This window comes from Leucoraja erinacea, chromosome 19, assembly GCF_028641065.1.
Source record: "Leucoraja erinacea ecotype New England chromosome 19, Leri_hhj_1, whole genome shotgun sequence".
NCBI classification, from domain to species: Eukaryota; Metazoa; Chordata; class Chondrichthyes; order Rajiformes; family Rajidae; genus Leucoraja; species Leucoraja erinaceus.
Window position 1 is genome coordinate 33,080,484 of NC_073395.1, and position 19,917 is coordinate 33,100,400.

General features: G+C 43.3%; 1 protein-coding gene across 1 annotated transcript; it reads right to left on the reverse strand.

Moving 5' to 3' along the window:
- Window positions 1-1,354: 1,354 nt before the first annotated feature.
- On the reverse strand, window positions 1,355-9,026 carry rps16 (ribosomal protein S16). The gene is made up of 5 exons (XM_055650781.1): window positions 8,863-9,026; window positions 6,631-6,732; window positions 2,641-2,737; window positions 1,644-1,691; window positions 1,355-1,549 (listed from the first exon to the last, which is right to left on the reverse strand). The coding sequence occupies exons 1-5, from the start codon at window positions 8,908-8,910 to the stop codon at window positions 1,404-1,406; spliced, it is 441 nt and encodes a 146-aa protein (XP_055506756.1). The 5' UTR covers window positions 8,911-9,026; the 3' UTR covers window positions 1,355-1,403.
- Between the last annotated feature and the right edge of the window lie 10,891 nt (window positions 9,027-19,917).

Below are 19,917 nucleotides of genomic sequence, written 5' to 3' on the forward strand. Positions count from 1 at the left end.
ATTTAGATTAATTGAGAAACTTATTCCCTGAAATTTAAGATTGGTTCCACTGGTATCCGTGGATGGGTCATTTGTAAAGATAATTAAAATTGCATCATGTGATCATTTTAAACTTCCACAATTGAACATTTAAAAACTCAAGTATTCTTATAACATTTCTGTTATAGAAAAGAAAAATCAGGTTTCAAACATATGTTTTGTTTCCCTTTGTACCCCAATAACCTGTTATCAGTGCTCATGTATCTCTATAATTTGAAGGTAGACACAAAATGCTGGAGTAACTCAGCAGGACAGGCAGCATCTCTGGAAAGAAGGTATGGGTGACGTTTCAGGTCAAGACCCTTCTTCATAAGGTCTCAACCCAAAACGTCACCCATACCTTCTCTCCAGAGATGCTGCCTGACCCGCTGAGTTACTCCAGCATTTTGTGTCTACCTTCGATTTAAACCAGCATCTGCAGTTCTTTCCTACCTCTATAATTTGTTGTTTGTCACTGCACATCCACATGTCACATTTTCCATTCTTTTGTCTTTTCCTCCATTATGTTGCATTACTGCTCCTGTTTGAGCATTAATTCACCATTTAAAACTACATTTCATATCATATTCTGGCAGTTTACCCTGTTCATACAGCTCTCTGTGATTTGTATCAGTTCCATTGCCATCACTCAACTATACTTGAAAGCTAGCACTTCCACCCACTTTGGGAGAACTCATATCTTAATGGCAAATTTCAAGGGCAACTCATTCCCATTAATCAATGGGACAATAATTAAAGAAACCAAATTTAAATGTTCACCTAAAGAGTTTAGAATTACGTTTCTTCATGTAACAGACTGTTAAGGTTTGCAATGCCCCCAGATAAAACCAAGAATGCAAATTCATTTTAAAAAGAGCGGCATGGTGGTGCAGTGGTAGAGTTGCTGCCTTCCAGCTCCAGAGACCCGGGTTATCTCGACTACGGGTGCTGTCCATACGGAGTTTGTACGTTCTCCCCATGACCGTGTGGGTTTTCTCTGGGTTCTTCGGTTTCCTCCCACACTCCAAAGACGTACAGGTTTGTAGGTTAATTGGCTTGGTGTCATTGTAAATTGTCCCTAGTGTGCGTTGGATAGTGTACTGTATGTTACTATACGGGAATCGCTGGTTGGCGTGGACTTGGTGGGCCGAGAGCCTGTTTACACGCTGTTTCTCCAAATTAAACAAATATTTTGAAGAAAAATTTAAAGAGGTGGGAACAGAAAGACAACCCAGGGATTAGAGCAGCACTTTGTAAAAATCTACAACCAAATGACATATTAACCAATACAGTGAAACAGATCATCACTTTATAAGAATATTTTAAAGATATAAAATTCTATTTGACAATTAGATGTTTATTTGCCACAAATCAGAATAAAACATTTAACGGTAAGATTTCTGGTAACGTGCACGGGCACCAGGTCCACCAAACTTCTTGGCCTCACACCGACGAGGATCAGCAACCAACAGGGTCCTGTCATACTGTATCAGGATGTCCCTGATCTCCTTTTTGGAGGCTTCATCTACATCTGCAGAGCAACAACAACAACCATAACTTTAACATTGCCCAGAGGGGAAAAAAGGCAGATAATGTACTAGAGTAAAAAGCAGTCAAAAACGTACATTTCTGGTAGTAAGCCACCAATGCCTTAGAAATGGATTGACGGATAGCTGTTAAGAAAAGAAGAAAAAATAGGTTAGCCACTTACAAAAAAAAGGTTTACAAAGATCAATTGCTCTATCTAATGCAAAGGGTATCTTGCTCTGATTTGGAACAAAGGTTCTTTATTCAATTGACATTTGCTTTAATTTTACAACACCGGAGCCAACCTTCATCTTCAACCCCATCAGATTGAAAGCCTAGAGCTCATTGTAAATATTAATTAATGGGTCTGGGTAACTGCTGGTATTTACTGCCCACCACTAGTTGTCCCAGAATGGAGGTGGTAATAAGAAACCAATTGCAAGCTTGTTGGGTGTCACAGAAACAGTATCAGATATAGATGGCAGATTACTGAACCTGATGGGGCTTTATGAAAATAAGCGGGTTTGCGGTTACTATACCTGATAACACCCCCCCCCCCCCCCCCCCCCCCTCCCACCACTCCACATTTACTTAACTACTAGTTGAATTTAGAATCCCCCAGATACCAGAGTATGGTTGATACTCAACAGTTCAGGGCACCAGTTACAGGTCCAGTAACCTAATCCATTTTTGGTATAACAAATATCTTAGTTAAAGAGATGAAACCCTGAATCAATGCTGTAGACAGATACCCTAGCTCATCCGAAACGTCATCTGACTACATTCTATCTCTGTCCCGCCCACTCCCCAGACTTCAGTCTGAAGGGTCTCGACCCGAAACGTCACCCATTTCTCCTCTCCAGAGATGCTGCCTGTCCTGCTGAGTTACTCCAGCATTTTGTGTCTACCTTCAATTTAAACCAGCATCTGCAGTTCTTTCCTACACATGATCTCCTTTAGGGGCAGGCAGCAATTGGCAAGAGGCAAATGCAGATACCTCTATACTTTGGGCACGATATTTTCCCCAGGCAACACGACTTGGAATTAAAGAATTTCTGAGAAGGAGAATATACAAATAAATAGTGTTGATATTACCATAGATTTGAGCTACGTGACCACCACCCTTCACACGAACACGGATGTCGACACCAGCAAATCTTTCTTTACCCAACAGCAAAACTGGTTCCAAAAGCTGTAAAGAAAGAAAATTATGCTACTTTTAATTTATGTATATTTTCCAGTGTAAAATTTACATTAATACTCCTAATTGAGTTTTAATAACATCTTCCACAACCCAGAAAGATCACAATTAATGCGGCTCTTGATTAAAAAAAAGTTCCTTCCTGCTCCAACAATCGCTTTCTACTTCAGAAATTGTAAAATTGCGTGGATATAACAATTGAAAATAAATGAAGGTAAAACAAAATTTAATATTCAGCCCGAAAAGTCACCCATTCCTTCTCTCCAGAGATGTTGCCTGTCCCGCTTAGCTACTCCAGCATTTTGTATCTACTTTCATAGTCATTATCGGGGTCATTGTCATAGACCAAAGGGCAGAGCTTTTAAATTCTGAGGGGGAAATGTGCGTGGAAGGGTTTTTTTTTTTTAAATAAGAGGGCGATAGGTTCCTGGAACACAACATTAGGGTTGATGTCGGAGGCAGATATTATAGTAGAATTTAAGAGGCTTTCAGATAAGCAAATGTATATGCAGGGAGTGAAAGGAGATTGATGGTGTGCAGCCAGGGGAGATTAATTGACCATGTTGGCTTGTACGGCACAGAAATAGTGGGCCGAAAGGCCTGTTCCAGTGCTGTACTGTTCTATGTTCTACAATATAGGATGACATAGTAAATTAAACCAAAATTTGAGTACATTATATAAAATACAAATTTATCATTTAAGTTCAAACAGCATCACTATTCCGTTTCTGCTCAATTAGCAGCTTTAATGGAAGGGCACTGACTCAGTCTCTCACGCAAATGCTGCCAGCCCAGCTGAATATTCCTAGCATTTAATGTTTTTTTAAATGATTATCAGAATCCATAATTTTTTTGATTTGAACTAGCAAAATCTCTATTCCATCCTGGCATAACATGCAAAGCCCAACAGTGACCAAGGAACATGTTTGAGAATTAATGAAGTCTAATGGAAAGAATGTCACAAACACACAGAATACAGAACACAAAGATGCTTGTCATGGCCGTGGTGACCATCAGTGCAATTTCTTGTTCCTAGGCTGCAAGCTGTATGGGATGGTTCCTGCTTTTTTTTTATATAAATAAGAGATGTTTAAAAACCCATATCCAATTTGATTCTTAGGAATGACAGCCACCACAAGTTCTGTTAAGTATACCAATGCAGACCATTCCCAGAATAAAGTTAAATCGATAGACAATGATGGTCCAGATTTGCCACCAATAGCAAGATGCTTGCATTTGGCATAGATCTCCAAATGCAGTACAGGCACACCTTGTGTGACCCCACGATCAGCCAATGCAGCAAGGCCCTGTACAACAACAGCACCCCCACAGTGTAATGGAATCACATGCGGTTGACTGTTAAATGGAGCAAACCACAAGACAATGCCACTGGAGCATGGCGTACTCCTGGCATGCTGGTCCCACTGGAGGATTTACTATCATCCCATACAAATCAGTCTACTCTTCAATCTCTTTTCTGCCTATAAATCTAGCACCATTGAGTTGTTCTAATAATATTCTCTTTATCTATGGAACTGGTGCATTACAATGTTGTGAACTATATTCTGCCCTGTGCATCTTTCCCTTTGCTATAAGTAGTCAAACCCTACCTAGAGTTTGACTTGATTGAATCTACGTATGGTACCATCTAATTGAACCAGAGAGCATGCAAAAAATAGTTTTTCACTGTATCTCAATACATGTGACAATAATAACCCTAAACTAAAAGCTGACAGTCAGCAAAACTATATTCTACTCTGAAGTAGACAAAAAGCTGGAAAAAACTCAGCTGGTGAGGCAGCACCTATGGAGCGAAGGAAACGGGTGACGTTTTGGGTCGAGACTCTTCTTCAGACTGATGTGGGGGTGGGCGGGAAAAAGAAAAGAGGGGGAGACAGTAGGCTGTGGGAGAGCTGGGAAGGGGAGGGGAAGGAGGGAGAAGTAAGATTGACTTCTCCAATTTCAGGTAGTCCTTGCTTTCTCCCTCTTTCCCCTCCCTTCTACTGTCGATTTTCCAGCATCTGCAGCTCTTTCTTAAACATATATTCTACTCTGTATACCTTAAAAATCTTAAAACAATTGAAACACAATGAACTATGAGAAAATAAAGATTTTAAAAAAATGAATAAACCCACAACTTGGGCCTCAGTCTACATAGAAACCCCAACACTACTTGTAGTAAAATGTTATTACTGCCACACAAGGAATGATCAACAATTCCCTATAAAATTCAGACAATCATGATCCACCCCCTCCCCCAGAAGTCATAATAGATAGCAGGAGACAACCTCAGAACAAAGATTCTCACAGAAGAATATATTTTTTTAATTATTAAATGGCAATCAGTCTATAATGTCAATCAGTCTATAATATCACACCATACAATTAACCTCCAATAGGTGGTGTGCAGTACATTTATCCTAACTTCTATGAAATTCCCGTTACAGTATTCACTGTGGCCTGTAATATTGCAAATGCTGTTTTCAAGGTGAAGAATCACCGCAAAAGCCTTGCTACACACGTTCCTACTGTTTTCCAGAGCATCTGAGATGATGCACCCAACTTTCATTAAGGCAGAATATGCAAGCACACAAACTGCTCTATCAGAAGCCGACATCAAGTTGCAAAGGAGACCAACAGATCAAAATTTCAAATAGAGTGATTTTTCTAGAATAGTTTCACAGTTCCCCACTTTGTCCACAAGAAGCAACTTTAAAAAAAATATATATCCTAAATCTAAACCCAAAAGAAGTAAGGTCCATAAGTCTGTCCAAGTTGGTTAGACAGTGCCACCAGCCTCAGCTCCAAGACAAGCTGTATTAAGACTCATAATCTTAGACAAGAATAAACTGCACTACTGCAAAAACATTCTTTGGATGAGTCATCAGACTGAACCCTGATCAAAGAATCCCTGATAGGCAGAAAATATCTGAAGAATATCTAGGATACAAAGGAGGGTTTGCCAAATGTTTAGCAATTATTTATCTTCATCAACAACATTACTGCTGTTTAAGGAACAATGTCATGAACTTGGTTTATGTTTTGTCACAACAGCAACACTTCCCAAAAATATTTAATGGAAAATCACTATGACACCAAATCTAAAGAGGTGCAGGAACATCTTGAGAACAATGCACTAGCTCCTTATGTCAATTCAAAGACTACAGTTCAGATCACAGGGATAAAGCCCACATGCTTAGTAACACATCTGTTAACCACATTCCCAACTTAATCAAACTGAGGAACAGCTAGATCAACTCTCCAAAAGCCTACAGCCCCCTTGAAGGTTTTGAGATCAGATTTTCATTTCAAAAGGGCATGGACGAAACCCAGAATAATCTCGATTTGTTGGCTTATTATTGCAGCATAGCATGCAGCAAGGAAAAATAGATCTCCTGCAACCTCAGCTGCTTCAAAAGAATACAATCCACAAAAGGAAAGCCTGCATGCATTTCAGAACACCGTAACGCATCAACAATCTGGTCAATACACACTCTGATAGCGCATATAGAGCCACAAACAGTCACAGATCCTTTCTGTATCCCAGTGAGCAAGGCCAAGCCTTCCAGCAGGCCTGGTTCACCCGCTGAGAACAGGGGACATGCGAGCAAGGGGAGCGCTGGAGAACGAGGAGGGCTGTCAGGGAGCCGCTGAGAACAAGGTGGGTGGGGCCACCCAGGCTGAATGGGGGCTTCTGCCACGTGCGGTGGCAGGCAATAGATAGGACTGTTCGGTGAACTTTTTGTAACATGGTTGGCATCAAAACGTGGTGACACTACTATATTGCTTAGATGAAATGTGATCTTATGCAAAACAAAATATTTTACTGTAATTAGGTACATGGGACAATAAAGTATCATTGAATCTTAAGGAACTTTACTGACCTTGTACTGTAAAGTCCTTGGCTCAATCTGTTCCAGAGGCCTTCCATTCACTTTGATTAGGCCATTTCCCCTTTTGCAATGGGCAACAGCAGTTGCTGTTTTCTGTAAAACAGAAAATTTTCACGTTGATATTTAATCCAAAGGTGAATTAGGGATAGGCATTAGGGATAGATATAATCTTAAACATTGTGGTTACGCTGAAGGAAATACAGCATAACAGAAAGCATCCTAAGAGACTGAGGGGGGAAAATCATGACAGGCATAGATATTTTACATCACATTTCTGTAGAAAATACCAGAGGACTGAAGAATGGCCATTGTAAATCTATTTTCGAAAATGGGGAGATTTAATATGGGTGCAATCACATTCAGAAAAAGATTACTGTTTCTGCATCGTTGGTGAAACTACCAGAACGTCCAAATGAACACTTAGATGTAACATAGTTTTAAAAAGGAGGAATAACACAAAGCAAATTTCAGTTACTCAAAGCAATAGAACATATCAAAAAGGATAGAAATTCACTGGATACAGCGAGCAGTAGGTCCAAGACTCAATGCTTATCCTAACGTTCATGTACCGTCACACGATAGCTGCATTGCTATGATATTTAATGTTATAGAAAATAGTGTTATTAAAAGAATTTAGACAACCGGGGAAAGGTGGAGTTTGCTGCTCCTAATATCAATTATTCCCCACAGGATATTCAATAAAAGACTCGTCACTAGCAATAAGTTTACATATGTTACTGCAAACTAAAGATGTTACATTGATCTATAATCACACACCCTTCACTAGAGATCTGAGGGACTGGTTCTCTTTCCTTGAATGCTTCCAGTATTGTGGTGTTTTTCCCGCCAGCATTTTACTCAGTATGCATTGAGGGGACACAGTATTAAATGGACCAATTAGCAGTTGATTAGAAGTAGTTTTTTTTTTTAAAGGTTTGGTATAAATTGGTAATATTGACAGTGAAGTTTATCAAGAATTACAGAAGGATCATCATCAGTTGGGTAAGTGGGCCGAGAGATGACAAATGGAGTTCATTTCAGATAGTTGGGAGTTGTTGCATATTGCAACGTCAGTCCTGGGTAGGTCTTTCACAATAACTGGATCAATGGGAATTGTGTGGACCAGAGGCAAGACAAGCACATCGTTCCTGTAAATGGCATCCCGGGTAGGCAGGGTCGTGAAGAATACTTTTGACATGCTAGCCTTCATCAATTCCATGCATAGAGTAGAAAAGTTGGGATGTTATGTTGCAGTTACAGAAGTCATTGGTGAGCATTTTCATATATGGAACAAATACATTGTTATTACATCTGCCTCAACTGCTTCTTCTGTAAGAATTAGTTGCAGCAGGTACATTAACATTTGATAAATATATGAACATGTACATACATGTAAAATTAGTCACCTCAAACTGTCCCCTCAATGCACACTGAGTAAATAGCTGGGGGGAAAACTCCACAATGTTAGAAGCATCCATGGTGGGAGAAACAGTCCCTCTGATTTAGTGGGATATAGGTCAAAAGTGGGCAATTGGGACAAGCTCAGATGGTTATTCTGAACGGCATGGACAGTTTGGGCGAAAAGGCCTGTTTCTGTATTGTATGATTCTATGACTAAAAACTTTATAGTACACTATTAAATAGAGTAGTGCTGATGGATTATTCATTATGTGTTCATTAAGAAACTGCAGATGCTGGTTTACATCGTAGACACAAAATACTGGAGTAACTTCTTCAGAAGATGGGTCTCGACCTGAAACGTCGCATTTTCTCCAGAGATGCTGCCTGTCCCGCTGAGTTACTCCAGCATTTTGTGTCTTTATTGGGTTACAACGTTGGCAATTAATCTTCAGCACTCATATCTTTGGCTAATCTCGAGTAAATCGCATCGATTTGCACGGTTTATTTTTTGGCATGGGAGGCTCTCAGACTCCGGAGATGTGTATATATAAACTAACGGAGGGGAGGGAGCTTCACGGCGATTGCAGGCCGCTGCAGCCGCCAGACTTGCTCCGCTCGCCCAGCAGAACAGCTCGAGCTCGGCCCCGCACCCCGGGCTCGGGTTCCAATTTGGAACGCCAGCGGCGGGGGAACAGAGGAACGGGCTCGCGCCGCGTTCTAGAACCGCCCGGGGACGCGCGCGGACGTCCCACCGCCCGCCCGCCCGCAGCACGAGGCCCGCGGAGTCCCTTCCTCCACACGACACTGCGACAAAAACCTCACCTTTCGCCCGAAAACCTGAACGGACTGCAAGGGACCTTTAGCGGGCATGTTCCTAAAATTGAAACAAAAAGGGAAACAAAGTCAGAGGGGCCACAGAAGGCGGTGGAGAACCTCTAAGAGTCCCGCATCGACAGAGCGCGACGTTCACCTAGTACAGCGGCGGCGGAAAGAGGGCGCGCGGGGTTTCCCACACGGCAAATCAGGGGCTGCTTTTACGACATCCATCCGGTCGACGCAACTCGCTTTACGGCAGTTCCGCCTGGTCAGGTTTTCATTGGTAGTTGACATGTTGTTGTCATGTGTATGGGGGGGGGGGGGGTTGCACGAAAGGTCACTGGGTCATAGGGCCAAAGGGCTCGACGCACGGAGCCGCCAAATCCAACTGGAGGACATCAGTCACTTCCGGTATATGTTATTAATGCAAGAAACGCGTACTTTCCTACCTGTTAAAAACCGCCAAAATGTTGATTTTTTGCGCTGTAAAGAATTGTGGAAATCGGGGTAAGTGTGAGAGACATGTACCCAACTTTAGAATTCCAAAAGTGAAGCGAAATGAAGGTAAAGAGAAGCGAGAACTGAAGGGACAACAACAGCTAAAGTGCTTGGTAAACATTGGCTGTGCAGATATCGGAATTGAAAATATTGGGAATTATCGCGTTTGCTCACTGCATTTCATCAACAGCAAGGCATTTTTTGTGGGGAGTTGTTATTCCTTTGGTATCTAAAAATTCTCAGAAGTGATGAATCTGGCTGTAAATTTTTCTTAAGATGAGTTTTCATTTTGTATGTAAAAACCCACGAGAACCATGGGCGATTAAAAAAAATTACAGCCAGATTTATCACTTCTGAAACTTTTTAGATGCCAAAGGAATCAAGAAAAAACACAAATAATGCCTTAGTTGATGAAATGCAGTGAGCAAACGGCCAATGTTCGCCAAGCACTCTGGCTGTTGTTGTCCCTTCAGCTCTCGCTTCTATCTACCGTCATTTCTCCTCACTTTTGGAATTCTGAAGTAGGCTAAATGTCTCTCACGCTTATCCCAATTTCCATAATTATTTACAGCGCAAAAATTGACAATTTCAGCGGGTTTTAACGGGCCCGCTACGCTGGAAACAATGGTAAGTGCCTACCTGCAGTTCATCGCGTGTACTCCAGTTGGAGTAGCGTAGCAACAGTACGGGTCATGGGTCGTGACCCGACTGCCGTGAAACCTCCCTATTGAGCTACAGTGAAAATAGGGTTTGTGTGTTGTCCAGGCAAATCATACAGGCATGAGTACAATCAAACCGTACATGTAAACAGAAAGGAAACCGAGCTCAGACCATAGATAGACACAAAAAGCTGTGGGTCAGTGGGTCAGCAGCATCTCCCTGGAGAAAAGGAATAGGCGAGACCCTTCAGACTGAGAGGAGAAAGGGAAATGAGAGATACAGTCGATGATGCAGAGAGATAGAACAAATGAATGAAAGATATGCAATAAAGTAACAGTGAGAAAGGAAACTGTCCACTGTTAGCTGTTTACTGGGTGAGAATGGTTACAGACGATGAGATTCAACAAGACGACTTTGAAGCTGGTCAACCATAGAGTTACAGTAAAAGTGCAGATTAAAAAAAGTGCAAGGGCTGAAAACAAAGTAGATTGGAGGATAGAGAATTCCATCTTCAGCGTACGAGAGTTTTGTTCAGGACACTGATAACAGCAGGGAGGATATGCCCTCCACCTGTTATATATTTAAACTAACATACAGAACAATTGCAGGGGAGATGAGAGGATAAAAATCACCCAGTGTCAGGGGTCCAGAGTTAATTGTCAGGAAGTATGTTAAAGGCAGTAACACTCAAAACACATTGCAAACAGAAGTAGACCATTCAGTTCTGCAACTGCCAGCTCCAGGTGCAGCAGTGGACCAGTTTTAGTCCCTCGCATCTGTCTCTTAGCGTATAATGGATACTCTCTCCAATGTTCATCAACTCTCCTTTAATTATTTTGCCAATCCCACACATTTTTGCGGTAATCAACCAACCTACCAGCATATTTTTGAGATGGGAGAATGCCGAACACTCAGAAGAAGAATGATGTGAAGTCCAGAGTTCCAGTTGTATCTCACATATCAAACATTTGGAGGTTGGTTGGCTAATTGGCCACTCTAAATTGCCCCCAAATATACAAATGAGTGGTGACATCTGTTGAGAAAGGGAGGAGGACTAATGGGCTTAGTGGAGGAAATAGGTGCTTGATGGTCAGCAGAACTCTGTGATTCTATTGACTTTGTAATAGTACATTTAAAAAAATGCAACCATTATGGTGATTTCAATCATTAGATAGATAAATCGCATTAGCAACAGTAGCATTGTGGCATGAGTTTGTAGAGTGTATGCAGGGTGATTTCATTGAATAATCAGGTTAATGTGATTTTAGATCTGGTATTTTGTATTGAAACACAGATTAATTGGGGATATAATGGGGGAAAATCCCTTGAGAGAAAGATCACAGTGTGGCGGCTCCCAAGGGTCGGGCCATTCCCACTATCAAACCCCTCGGCATGGGAATGGTTGAGTCCAGAGGCGGCCCTTAGCTAGGGGGATATAAGGCAAGGGTTTGAGTGCCATCTTCCTCTTGCAGACTCCTCTGATGACAAGGACACTATTAAAAATACCTCCCGAAGCACCTGGCTCCTCGCCTTCATTTCGGGACTATCGCCCCACATTGGTGACTCCTGACGATCCATTGTCGTCATGATGGAGACAACCGCCCGTCCTTCCACCTCAAAGGCCGACCTGGATGGAGCGTGCTGCCGGGCTCCTTCATATGGAGGGCCTAGGCGACCGGCAGCCATCAAGCCTCCTGAACGAGATGGTTGCGCTCCTGGATGGGCACACGACGTGTTTGATGTTTGAGTACACCTACCTGCATCTGCTGCCGGCCTACATCCGTCTGCAGCTCATGGACGCCTCCTTCGCCGACATCAGGGCCCTCGGCTGTGGACGGCGGGCTCTGATGACGACACTCTGGCAGCTCCGGATTTCCTCCGGTGGGGCGGGGGAAGCTGTGGAAGGAGTGACAGCGGCATCCTGGAGGCCTGTACAATCACCCCCCCGCAGGCATGGCGAGTACTGCACCTGCAGTCCAGCACCAGCAAGCTCCAAGCGCCACCAGCAGGGGGCACTGGTGCTATTACTACCAGCGCTGGGGTGATGCAGCACGGCAATGCCATCAGCCGTGCGCGTTCCCGGGAAATCCCGGGGCCGGCTGCCAACAGTCCCTGCGGCGGCTGGCCAGATTCACTGCCTCTTCGCCTGGGATTGGCGCTCCGGGAGCTGCTTCCTCATCTATACCGGGGCAGAGCTGAGCATCCTGCCCCCTTCACTGGCAGACATTCGTTCCGGTAAACGGGGGCCCGCCGTCACCGTGGCGAATGGCAGCCCCATCCGCACGTATAGGGTTCGCATGGTCCCGATCGTGTTCGGCTCTTGCCATTTCTCGTGACAGTTCACTACCGCTGATGTCTTCCAGCCGTTGCTCGGTGATAACTTCTTCCGGGCGCATTCCCTCCTGGTGGACGTCAGGCGTCAGCGCTTGGTCCACGCTGCCACAATGGAGCCGATCACGCTGCGATTAGATGAGCCGGTGGGACGCCCCCTGTTGTCCGTGGATTCCTGCTTTGCTTGGGTCTTGGCCGTGTTCCCGGACATCCTTACCCCACAGTTTTGGTCATCGACCCCCAGTCACGGGGTCGTTTATTTCATACAGACTACCGGACCACCTCTCCACGCACGAGCACGCTGACTGCCGTTGGATAAGCTATGTTTGGCACGGCAGGAGTTCCGCACGATGGAGTCCTTGGGGATCATCCGCCTTTCAAACAGCCCATGGGCGTCCCCACTCCACATGGTCCCTAAGACAAGCGGGGTCTGGCAACCTTGCAGAGATTAGCGGCCACCCGGTTCTCTTTCCCCTCGATGTAGCGGATGGAGGTGGTGTATTCTGAGATGTACGCCAATGGCCGCTGCTGTCGTGCGGACCAGGGGTCCGAAACCTTCGCCAGGGCGAATGGGAGCAGCTTGTGGTCTGTGTAGGCGGTGAACGGGCGGCCCTCTAGGAAGTAACGGAAGTGGCGCACTGCCAGGTACAGAGCCAGGAACTCGCGATCAAAAGCGCTGTACTTAGTCTGGGCGCGGTTGAGGTGCTGGCTGAAGAAGGCCAGGGGCCGCCAACCCCCGTCCGTCAGTTGTTCCAGCACGGCACCAACCACTGACTCTGGGGTGTCCACCGTAAGGGCAGTCGGGACATATTACCGCGGGTGCACCAGCAGTTCGGCCCGAGCAAGGGCCTCCTTCATTGCATTGTGGAATTTGGAAGGTGAGAAGCCTGGATCTGAGACCAGAGTCCCAAGCTTAAGCAAGTGTCAAGAGTATTTATTTGTCATATGTACCGGCAACCGAACAATTAAATCCCTACCTGCTGCAGCTTTACAGACACAAAAATAAAGGTACAATACTCAGAAATACAATAAATTAATAATAATACTTGATAGCCAGACTATAAATGCAAAACTGAAGTATGTAGTGCAACAAAACAAAAAGGCCACAATAATGGGTGCTGGTGAAAAGCTGTTCCTGGACCTGGAGGTCATGGTTCTCAGGCTCCTGCACCTTCTTCCTGATGGTAGTAGAGGGATGTGAATGTGGTCATCAATGTGTTGGGCCCAGGACAAACCTTCAGAGAGTCGGAGGGAATCTTCAGATGCACGTGATGAGCCGGGGCTAAGCCCACCAGCAGTCCCGGGCCCGCACGCCGCGGACAGGGGACCCGCACACTAGGCCCGCTTGCCCATGGTGGACTCTGAACTCAGCCCCGATCCACCACCATTGACAGGCGGGCCACGCAAGCAACCGCCAAGAACGAGGAGGGCTGCCGGGAGCAACCATTGAGTGTGGAGTGGCTCACCAAGAGCGAGGTGGACCGCTGAGAACTAGCTGGTGTGGGGCAAGTAGAACCAAGTGGGACCCGATGGGGGTTGTCAGGAATGAAGGGGCGACCCAGACTCCCTCCTAAAGTCTGAGCCATCATTTTCCATTATTGGTCCAACATTGGCAGCATCATCAGTGAAATTAAAGTCAGCATGGGAACTGTGTCTGGCTATACAGTCATGGGTATAGAGTGAGTAGAGCAGGGGGCCGAGCACACAGCCCTGAGGTGCTTCTGTGCTGTGTGTGTCAGGAGGAAGTGTTGTTGACGAGCTTGATGATCTAGTTGCATAGGGATGAGCAGTGACACAGTTCCTTGATTATGATAATAATTCTAGAGGGGATCGTTCGCTCGTGTGTAGCTCGCTGTTGGCTTCTGTCATCGTCCGACAGGTGGCCCAACGCATCACAGAGTGCATCGTGTCGTCCTTTCCAGGGATCGCCATAAGGAGGCTTCTGTCACGATCTCCCTGGAGGGGATGATGGTGTTGAATACCAAGCAGTAGTCGATGAACAACAGCCTGACAAACATGTTCTTATTGTCTAAATGGTCCAGAATGGAGAGCCAACAAGATCGCATTTGTCTGTCACTCTATTCTGGCAGTGGGCAATTTGTTGTGGATCCAGGTCCTAGTCAAGGTAGAAGTTGATATGCGCCAGAACCAACCTCTCAAAGCACTTTATCACTGTGGCTGTTAATGCCACCAGTTGGTCACCATTAAGGCATGTCATCTTAGTCTCCTTGGACACTGGTATTATTGATGTCCTTATAAAGCAGTTGGAAACATTGGGCCTTAATAATGAGAAGTTGAAGATGTTTACAAAAACTGCAAGCAATTGGTCCAATCTGATTGTATGCGTATTATCTGTTTACCACTTGTGTTGCCACTTTCAGGGAGTTGGATGAAGTGGACTGAGAGAATAGATTAAAGGTTAAGAAAGTAGATAGGGCAGTGGGGAACACTTAAGGAGATACTTCTTAAAACACAGATATGGTATAGAAGTGTGAAGTGTGAAGTAAATTGTCTACAAGAAGTCATGTTGCAGGTGTAATAAACTTTGGTTAGGTCATGCAGTATTTGGAATGTGGTTAGGTCACATCTGGTATTACAGGATGTTGAGGCTATGGAGAGGGTCGAGAAGAGGTTCACGTTACCCGATTAGAGACGAGTAGCTTTGGGAAGAGGTTGGACAAACTTGGTTGTTTTCTCTGGAACATCAGAGGCTGTGGGGCGAACTGATAGAGGTTTCGAAAATTATGAAACGTGCAAGAAGGGTGGATAGTCAATAGTCTCTTTCGCAGGTTGCAAAAGTCAAATATCAAGGCACGGTGTGAAGGTGAAAGGGGATTAGCTTAAAGAACATTTACACTCACAGTGGTAGGTGCCTGAGCGATGCTGTTAGGGGAGGCAGTGAAAGCAGAGATGATAGCAACATTTAAGCAGCATTTAGAATTAACATGAAGGGGCAGTGCATGTAGAGATATAGATCATGTGCAGGCAGATAAGATTAGTTTAATTTGGTATCAAGATTGGCACAGACATGTTGGACTGAAGGCCCTGTTCCTGTGCAGTAATGTAACATGGTCCTTATTATTTGGATTTGCATATTGCTGACAAAGCAGGAATTTATTGTCCATTCCTCATTGTCCTTAAGAAGGGGGAAAAGTGGGTGGAAAACCACCTTCAATTGCTGTGGGGGGTGGGGACACAATTTCTCCATTCCTATATTAAGGAAAATGCAATGGTTAAAGGAGAAAACAAAAATCACTTAATCTCAGAGACACAAGGATAATTGGGACAAAACAGTTATGACTGGTTTGGAGCAGATATCAAAGGTAAAGACAGCAAAGGAGAAATGAAATGCAAGGTGCAATCACCTGGTTTAATTAACATGTGCTGGTTTCCCAGATTTACTCCTTTCACACAGGATGTTAGTTTACTTTAAGGATACAATGTGGAGACAGGCCCTGTGGCCCACTGATTCCCCACTGACCAATGATCACCTGTACACTGGTTCTATCCTACACACTAGGGACAATTTACGGAGGCCAATTAACCTACAAGTCTTTGGAAGGTGGGAGGAAACCAGAGCACCCGGAAAAAACCTATGGGGTCACAAGGAGATTATACAAACTCCATTCATACAGCACACATAGTCAAGATCGAACCTCGTTCTCAGGCACTGCAAGACAGCAACTTCCACTGCATCGTTGCTATCAATCAATCAATCAGATTTATTCATGACATACACAATAAAGTGCAGTGAAATGCACTTGCTAAAAAGTTAAATTATCAGAAGTTGCACAAGGGCAGTTGGGACAGCATATTGCACAAGACAAAACAACTGCAGGATTAATCTACGTGTATGTTTTAGGATATCTAATCTTACAGTTTGAGAAAACTATTTTAATTGCAGACATTTCTAAACTCAGGGGTGATGTAGGTTGGATGGGCTCTATTTCTGCCAAGGCAGAGCTCTTCCTGCATGGGGAAATAATAGTGCCCAGCATATTGTAGCAGTTGAACATTTTAGATGGTTGCTGCTGTTTGCCATGTCATGGTTATCATTATGTTTATCAGACAACTCTCTAGGGTATAGGAATTGTTTGTGTGTGTGTGTGGTGTGTGTGTGTGTGTGTGTGTGGGGTGTGTGTGGGGGGGGGGGGAATAGGAATAATAGGAATAATCAATAATCTTAATGTGTGTGAACTCAGCTGTCAATTGTTTGAAGTTCCTGATATTAAAAAATAAGAGGGAAGAATTGAATATCTCCCATTCCAGAATGTCTCCATCATCTAGTTGTTGTGATGGTACATCAGGAACCACTTATTTTGTGTTATCGTCCAGTGTCTCCACGGAGTGTCCGTCTGTATGGGAAAAGGACCAGCAAAATCCTAACTCGCCCGAGCTTGATTGGAGGACCAGCAGCATTGTTACTCACCCTGGCTAGATTGGAGAAGAACCGGCAGTATTGTTACATGCCCCAGCTAGATGGGACAAGGATCAGCAGAGCTTTGCCAATAGTCAAGAATTGACATCCCTCATTTGGTATTGTAATTAGATACATAGATAATAGGTGTCAAAGTCGACCGTTCAGCCCTTCAATGTGATGATGAAAACACCTCATGTTAAGCCCAACCAGTACATTTGCCTTCTCCAATCTCTCATCTACAGTACCCTCCATAATGTTTGGGACAAAGACCCATTATTTATTGATTTGGCTCTGTACGCCACAATTTGAGATTTGTAATAGAAAAAAAAAATACATGTTGTACATTGTCAGATTTTATTAAAAGGTATTTTTATACTTTGGTTTCACTGTGTAGAAATTACAGCTGTGTTTATACATAGTCCCCCACATTTCAAGGTACCATAATGTTTGGGACATATGGCTTCACATGTGTTAGTAATGGCTCAGGTGTGTTTAAATGCCTCCTTAATGCGGTATAAAAGAGCTCTTTCTTCCAGTCTTTCCATCACCATTGGAAACTTTTATTGCTGTTTATCAATGCGAGGACCAAAGTTTTGCCAATCAAAGTCGAAGAAGCCATTGAAACCGAGAACCAAGAATAAAACTGTTAGAGATGTCAGTCAAATCTTAGGCTTACCAAAATCAACTGTTTGGAACATCATTATGAGAGCACTGGCGAGCTTAGTAAACGCAAAGGGACCGGCAGGCCAAGGAAGACCTCCACAGCTGATGCCAGAAGAATTCTCTTTACAATAAAGCAAAATCCTCAAACACCCGTCTGACAAATCAGAAACACCCTTCAAGAGTCAGGTGTGGATTTGTCAATGACCACTGTCCGCAGAAGACTTCATGAACAGAAATACAGAGGCTACACTGCAAGATGCAAAACCACTGGTTAGCTGGAAAAATAGGATGGCCAGGTTACAGTTTGCCAAGAAGTACTTAAAAGAGCAACCACAGTTCTGGAAAAAGGTTGTGGACAAATGAAACTAAGATTAACATATCAGAGTGATGGCAAGAGCAAAGTATGGAGGAGAGAAGGAACTGCCCAAGAACCAAAGCATACCACCACATCTGTGAAACAGTGGCGGGGGTGTTATGGCCTGGGCATGTATGGCTGCTGGGTACTGACATGTATGCTGATGGTAGTAGCATGCCAATTCTGAAGTGTACTGACACATCCTATCTGCTCAAGTCTGACTCATCATGATGATACACACTGCTGCTAAAGCCATGGTAAAGTAGCAACTCTTGAGAACCCAATTATCTGAAGAAAACTGAAGGGGACTAGCCCCCAAAACAAGCATAAGCTAGACTGCAATACCGGCCTGGCATCACTATCCATGCTCAACTTCAAACAAATGCAAAGGATCAAAAAATACTAAACTGACCACTAAACACTGCTTGCTGCTCCCAATTTCTACATGGTGAAAGACCAAACACTGTGTATAACATGGCGAAACCAAAATGTATAAAAGCCTTCATTAAAATCTGATAAAGTGCAATTTAACCACGTGTAGGAGCCAATAGAACTGCCATTATAACATGTGATTTTTTCTATTACAAATCTCAAATTGTGGAGTACAGAGGCAAAGAAATAAATGATGGGTCCTTGCCCCAAACATTATGGAGGGCACTGTGATGTGATGGCATTAACTCTTTATTCTGCAGGGATCACATGCTCTGGAAAATAAAGCATTTCCACATCAATTGAAATCGTTAATGGATTACCAAAAGGAATGAAACTGTTTAACAAACATTTTGTCATTCAGATAAACAAGATTCTACATGAAGCAAAGGTGTTCTCCAGCATTTCAAGATAGTGCAATCTGCACACATAGTCCCCTAAAACCTGCTGATGCCTGTGCACTGTATATTTAGGGGAACTTGTAGATTTGATGTAGCTTCCAGCCACCCACCCTACCTCACCTGTTCTTTTCCCTTATGTGCAATATTACAGAATATGCTACACTAATTTCCGTTCTTTTGATCTTACAATTTCCCCATATTGGAGCTGACAACTGCATATGTATGAAAATGGCCCATGTGGACTGGCCTGTGTAATTGCAAACTTTGGTTACCAGGTGGTGCTGCAGCATCTCTTCACAAAATGCTCCAAAATTGTTGCACAGTACCTAGTCCTTATTCCAAAGTTGAGATGTAATCCAAAAGTGAGGTTTAAAAAAAGGTTAAAATATATCTTTCTTAGCAAATTATCTATTGACTTTTAATTGAATTGTTCAGATTTAATCTTTGTAATGACAAAGAGTCTCACATGCACATTCCATGAGCTTTGTTGCAGCTGTAAATGAGGGAGCGAGCCCAGTTAATGCATGCATTCCAGAGAGCAGCCAGCTGAATGGATGTTTGAATAGCAGAATAACACGCACCTGTGGGGCGTGTAGAAGTTAGGTTAAAAACCTACAATAATTTTCACTAATTCAGAACGATTAAATAAATTCAGGAGACTTAGGATGGTCAGCACTGATTCTTACTACTAAAATAATACCTGTGATGAAGCCACATTTTTCTTGGAATCAAAAGCGATTTTCTCGAATAATTATTTTCAGGCACTTTGCGTATTGCAATATTATACAATATAGAAATAGTGGAGATAATGAAGAGGATGTAGGATGATACCAACAATGTGATGGTTTTGTATCAGGAAATAAAAATGCAAAGAGCAGTTGTCTTTGAGCAAAGGCAGCTGAAGCCCAACAGAATAGATGATTTAAAAAAATAAAAATAAATAAATAAAAATGCACTTGTGTAACTCAGGTCATGCAGCATCTCTGGAGGGAATAGATAGGTGACAGTTTGGGTCAGGACCCTTTCTCAGACCCAGTAAAGAGTAAAATTTGGCTCCAAAAACACTTGGGTATACAAAACATCTGTGTAGATAAATTTTGGCTTAAGTAGTGGGTGGTCTGGTTTCCATTAAAATAAAGTAATTAATTGCATAGCCAAATCTTATAAAAACTATTAATTTTACTTTGAATGCCAATTGTTTTTAAAGTTAGTCCGCTATACTATGTACTGCGATTAAACCACGCATTTGAAAAAAAAATCAATAAAACTGCAGACACGGAAAATCTGAAATAAAAAGGGAATGT

Coding starts and splice junctions, on each gene's coding strand:
- rps16 (XM_055650781.1), bottom strand. CDS start 8,910: ATGCCCGCTAAAGGTCCCTTGCAGTCCGTTCAGGTTTTCGGGCGAAAG. Junction 6,733..8,862: donor TTCAGGTTTTCGGGCGAAAG/GTGAGGTTTTTG, acceptor TCTGTTTTACAG/AAAACAGCAACTGCTGTTGC. Junction 2,738..6,630: donor CAAGGACTTTACAGTACAAG/GTCAGTAAAGTT, acceptor CTTTCTTTACAG/CTTTTGGAACCAGTTTTGCT.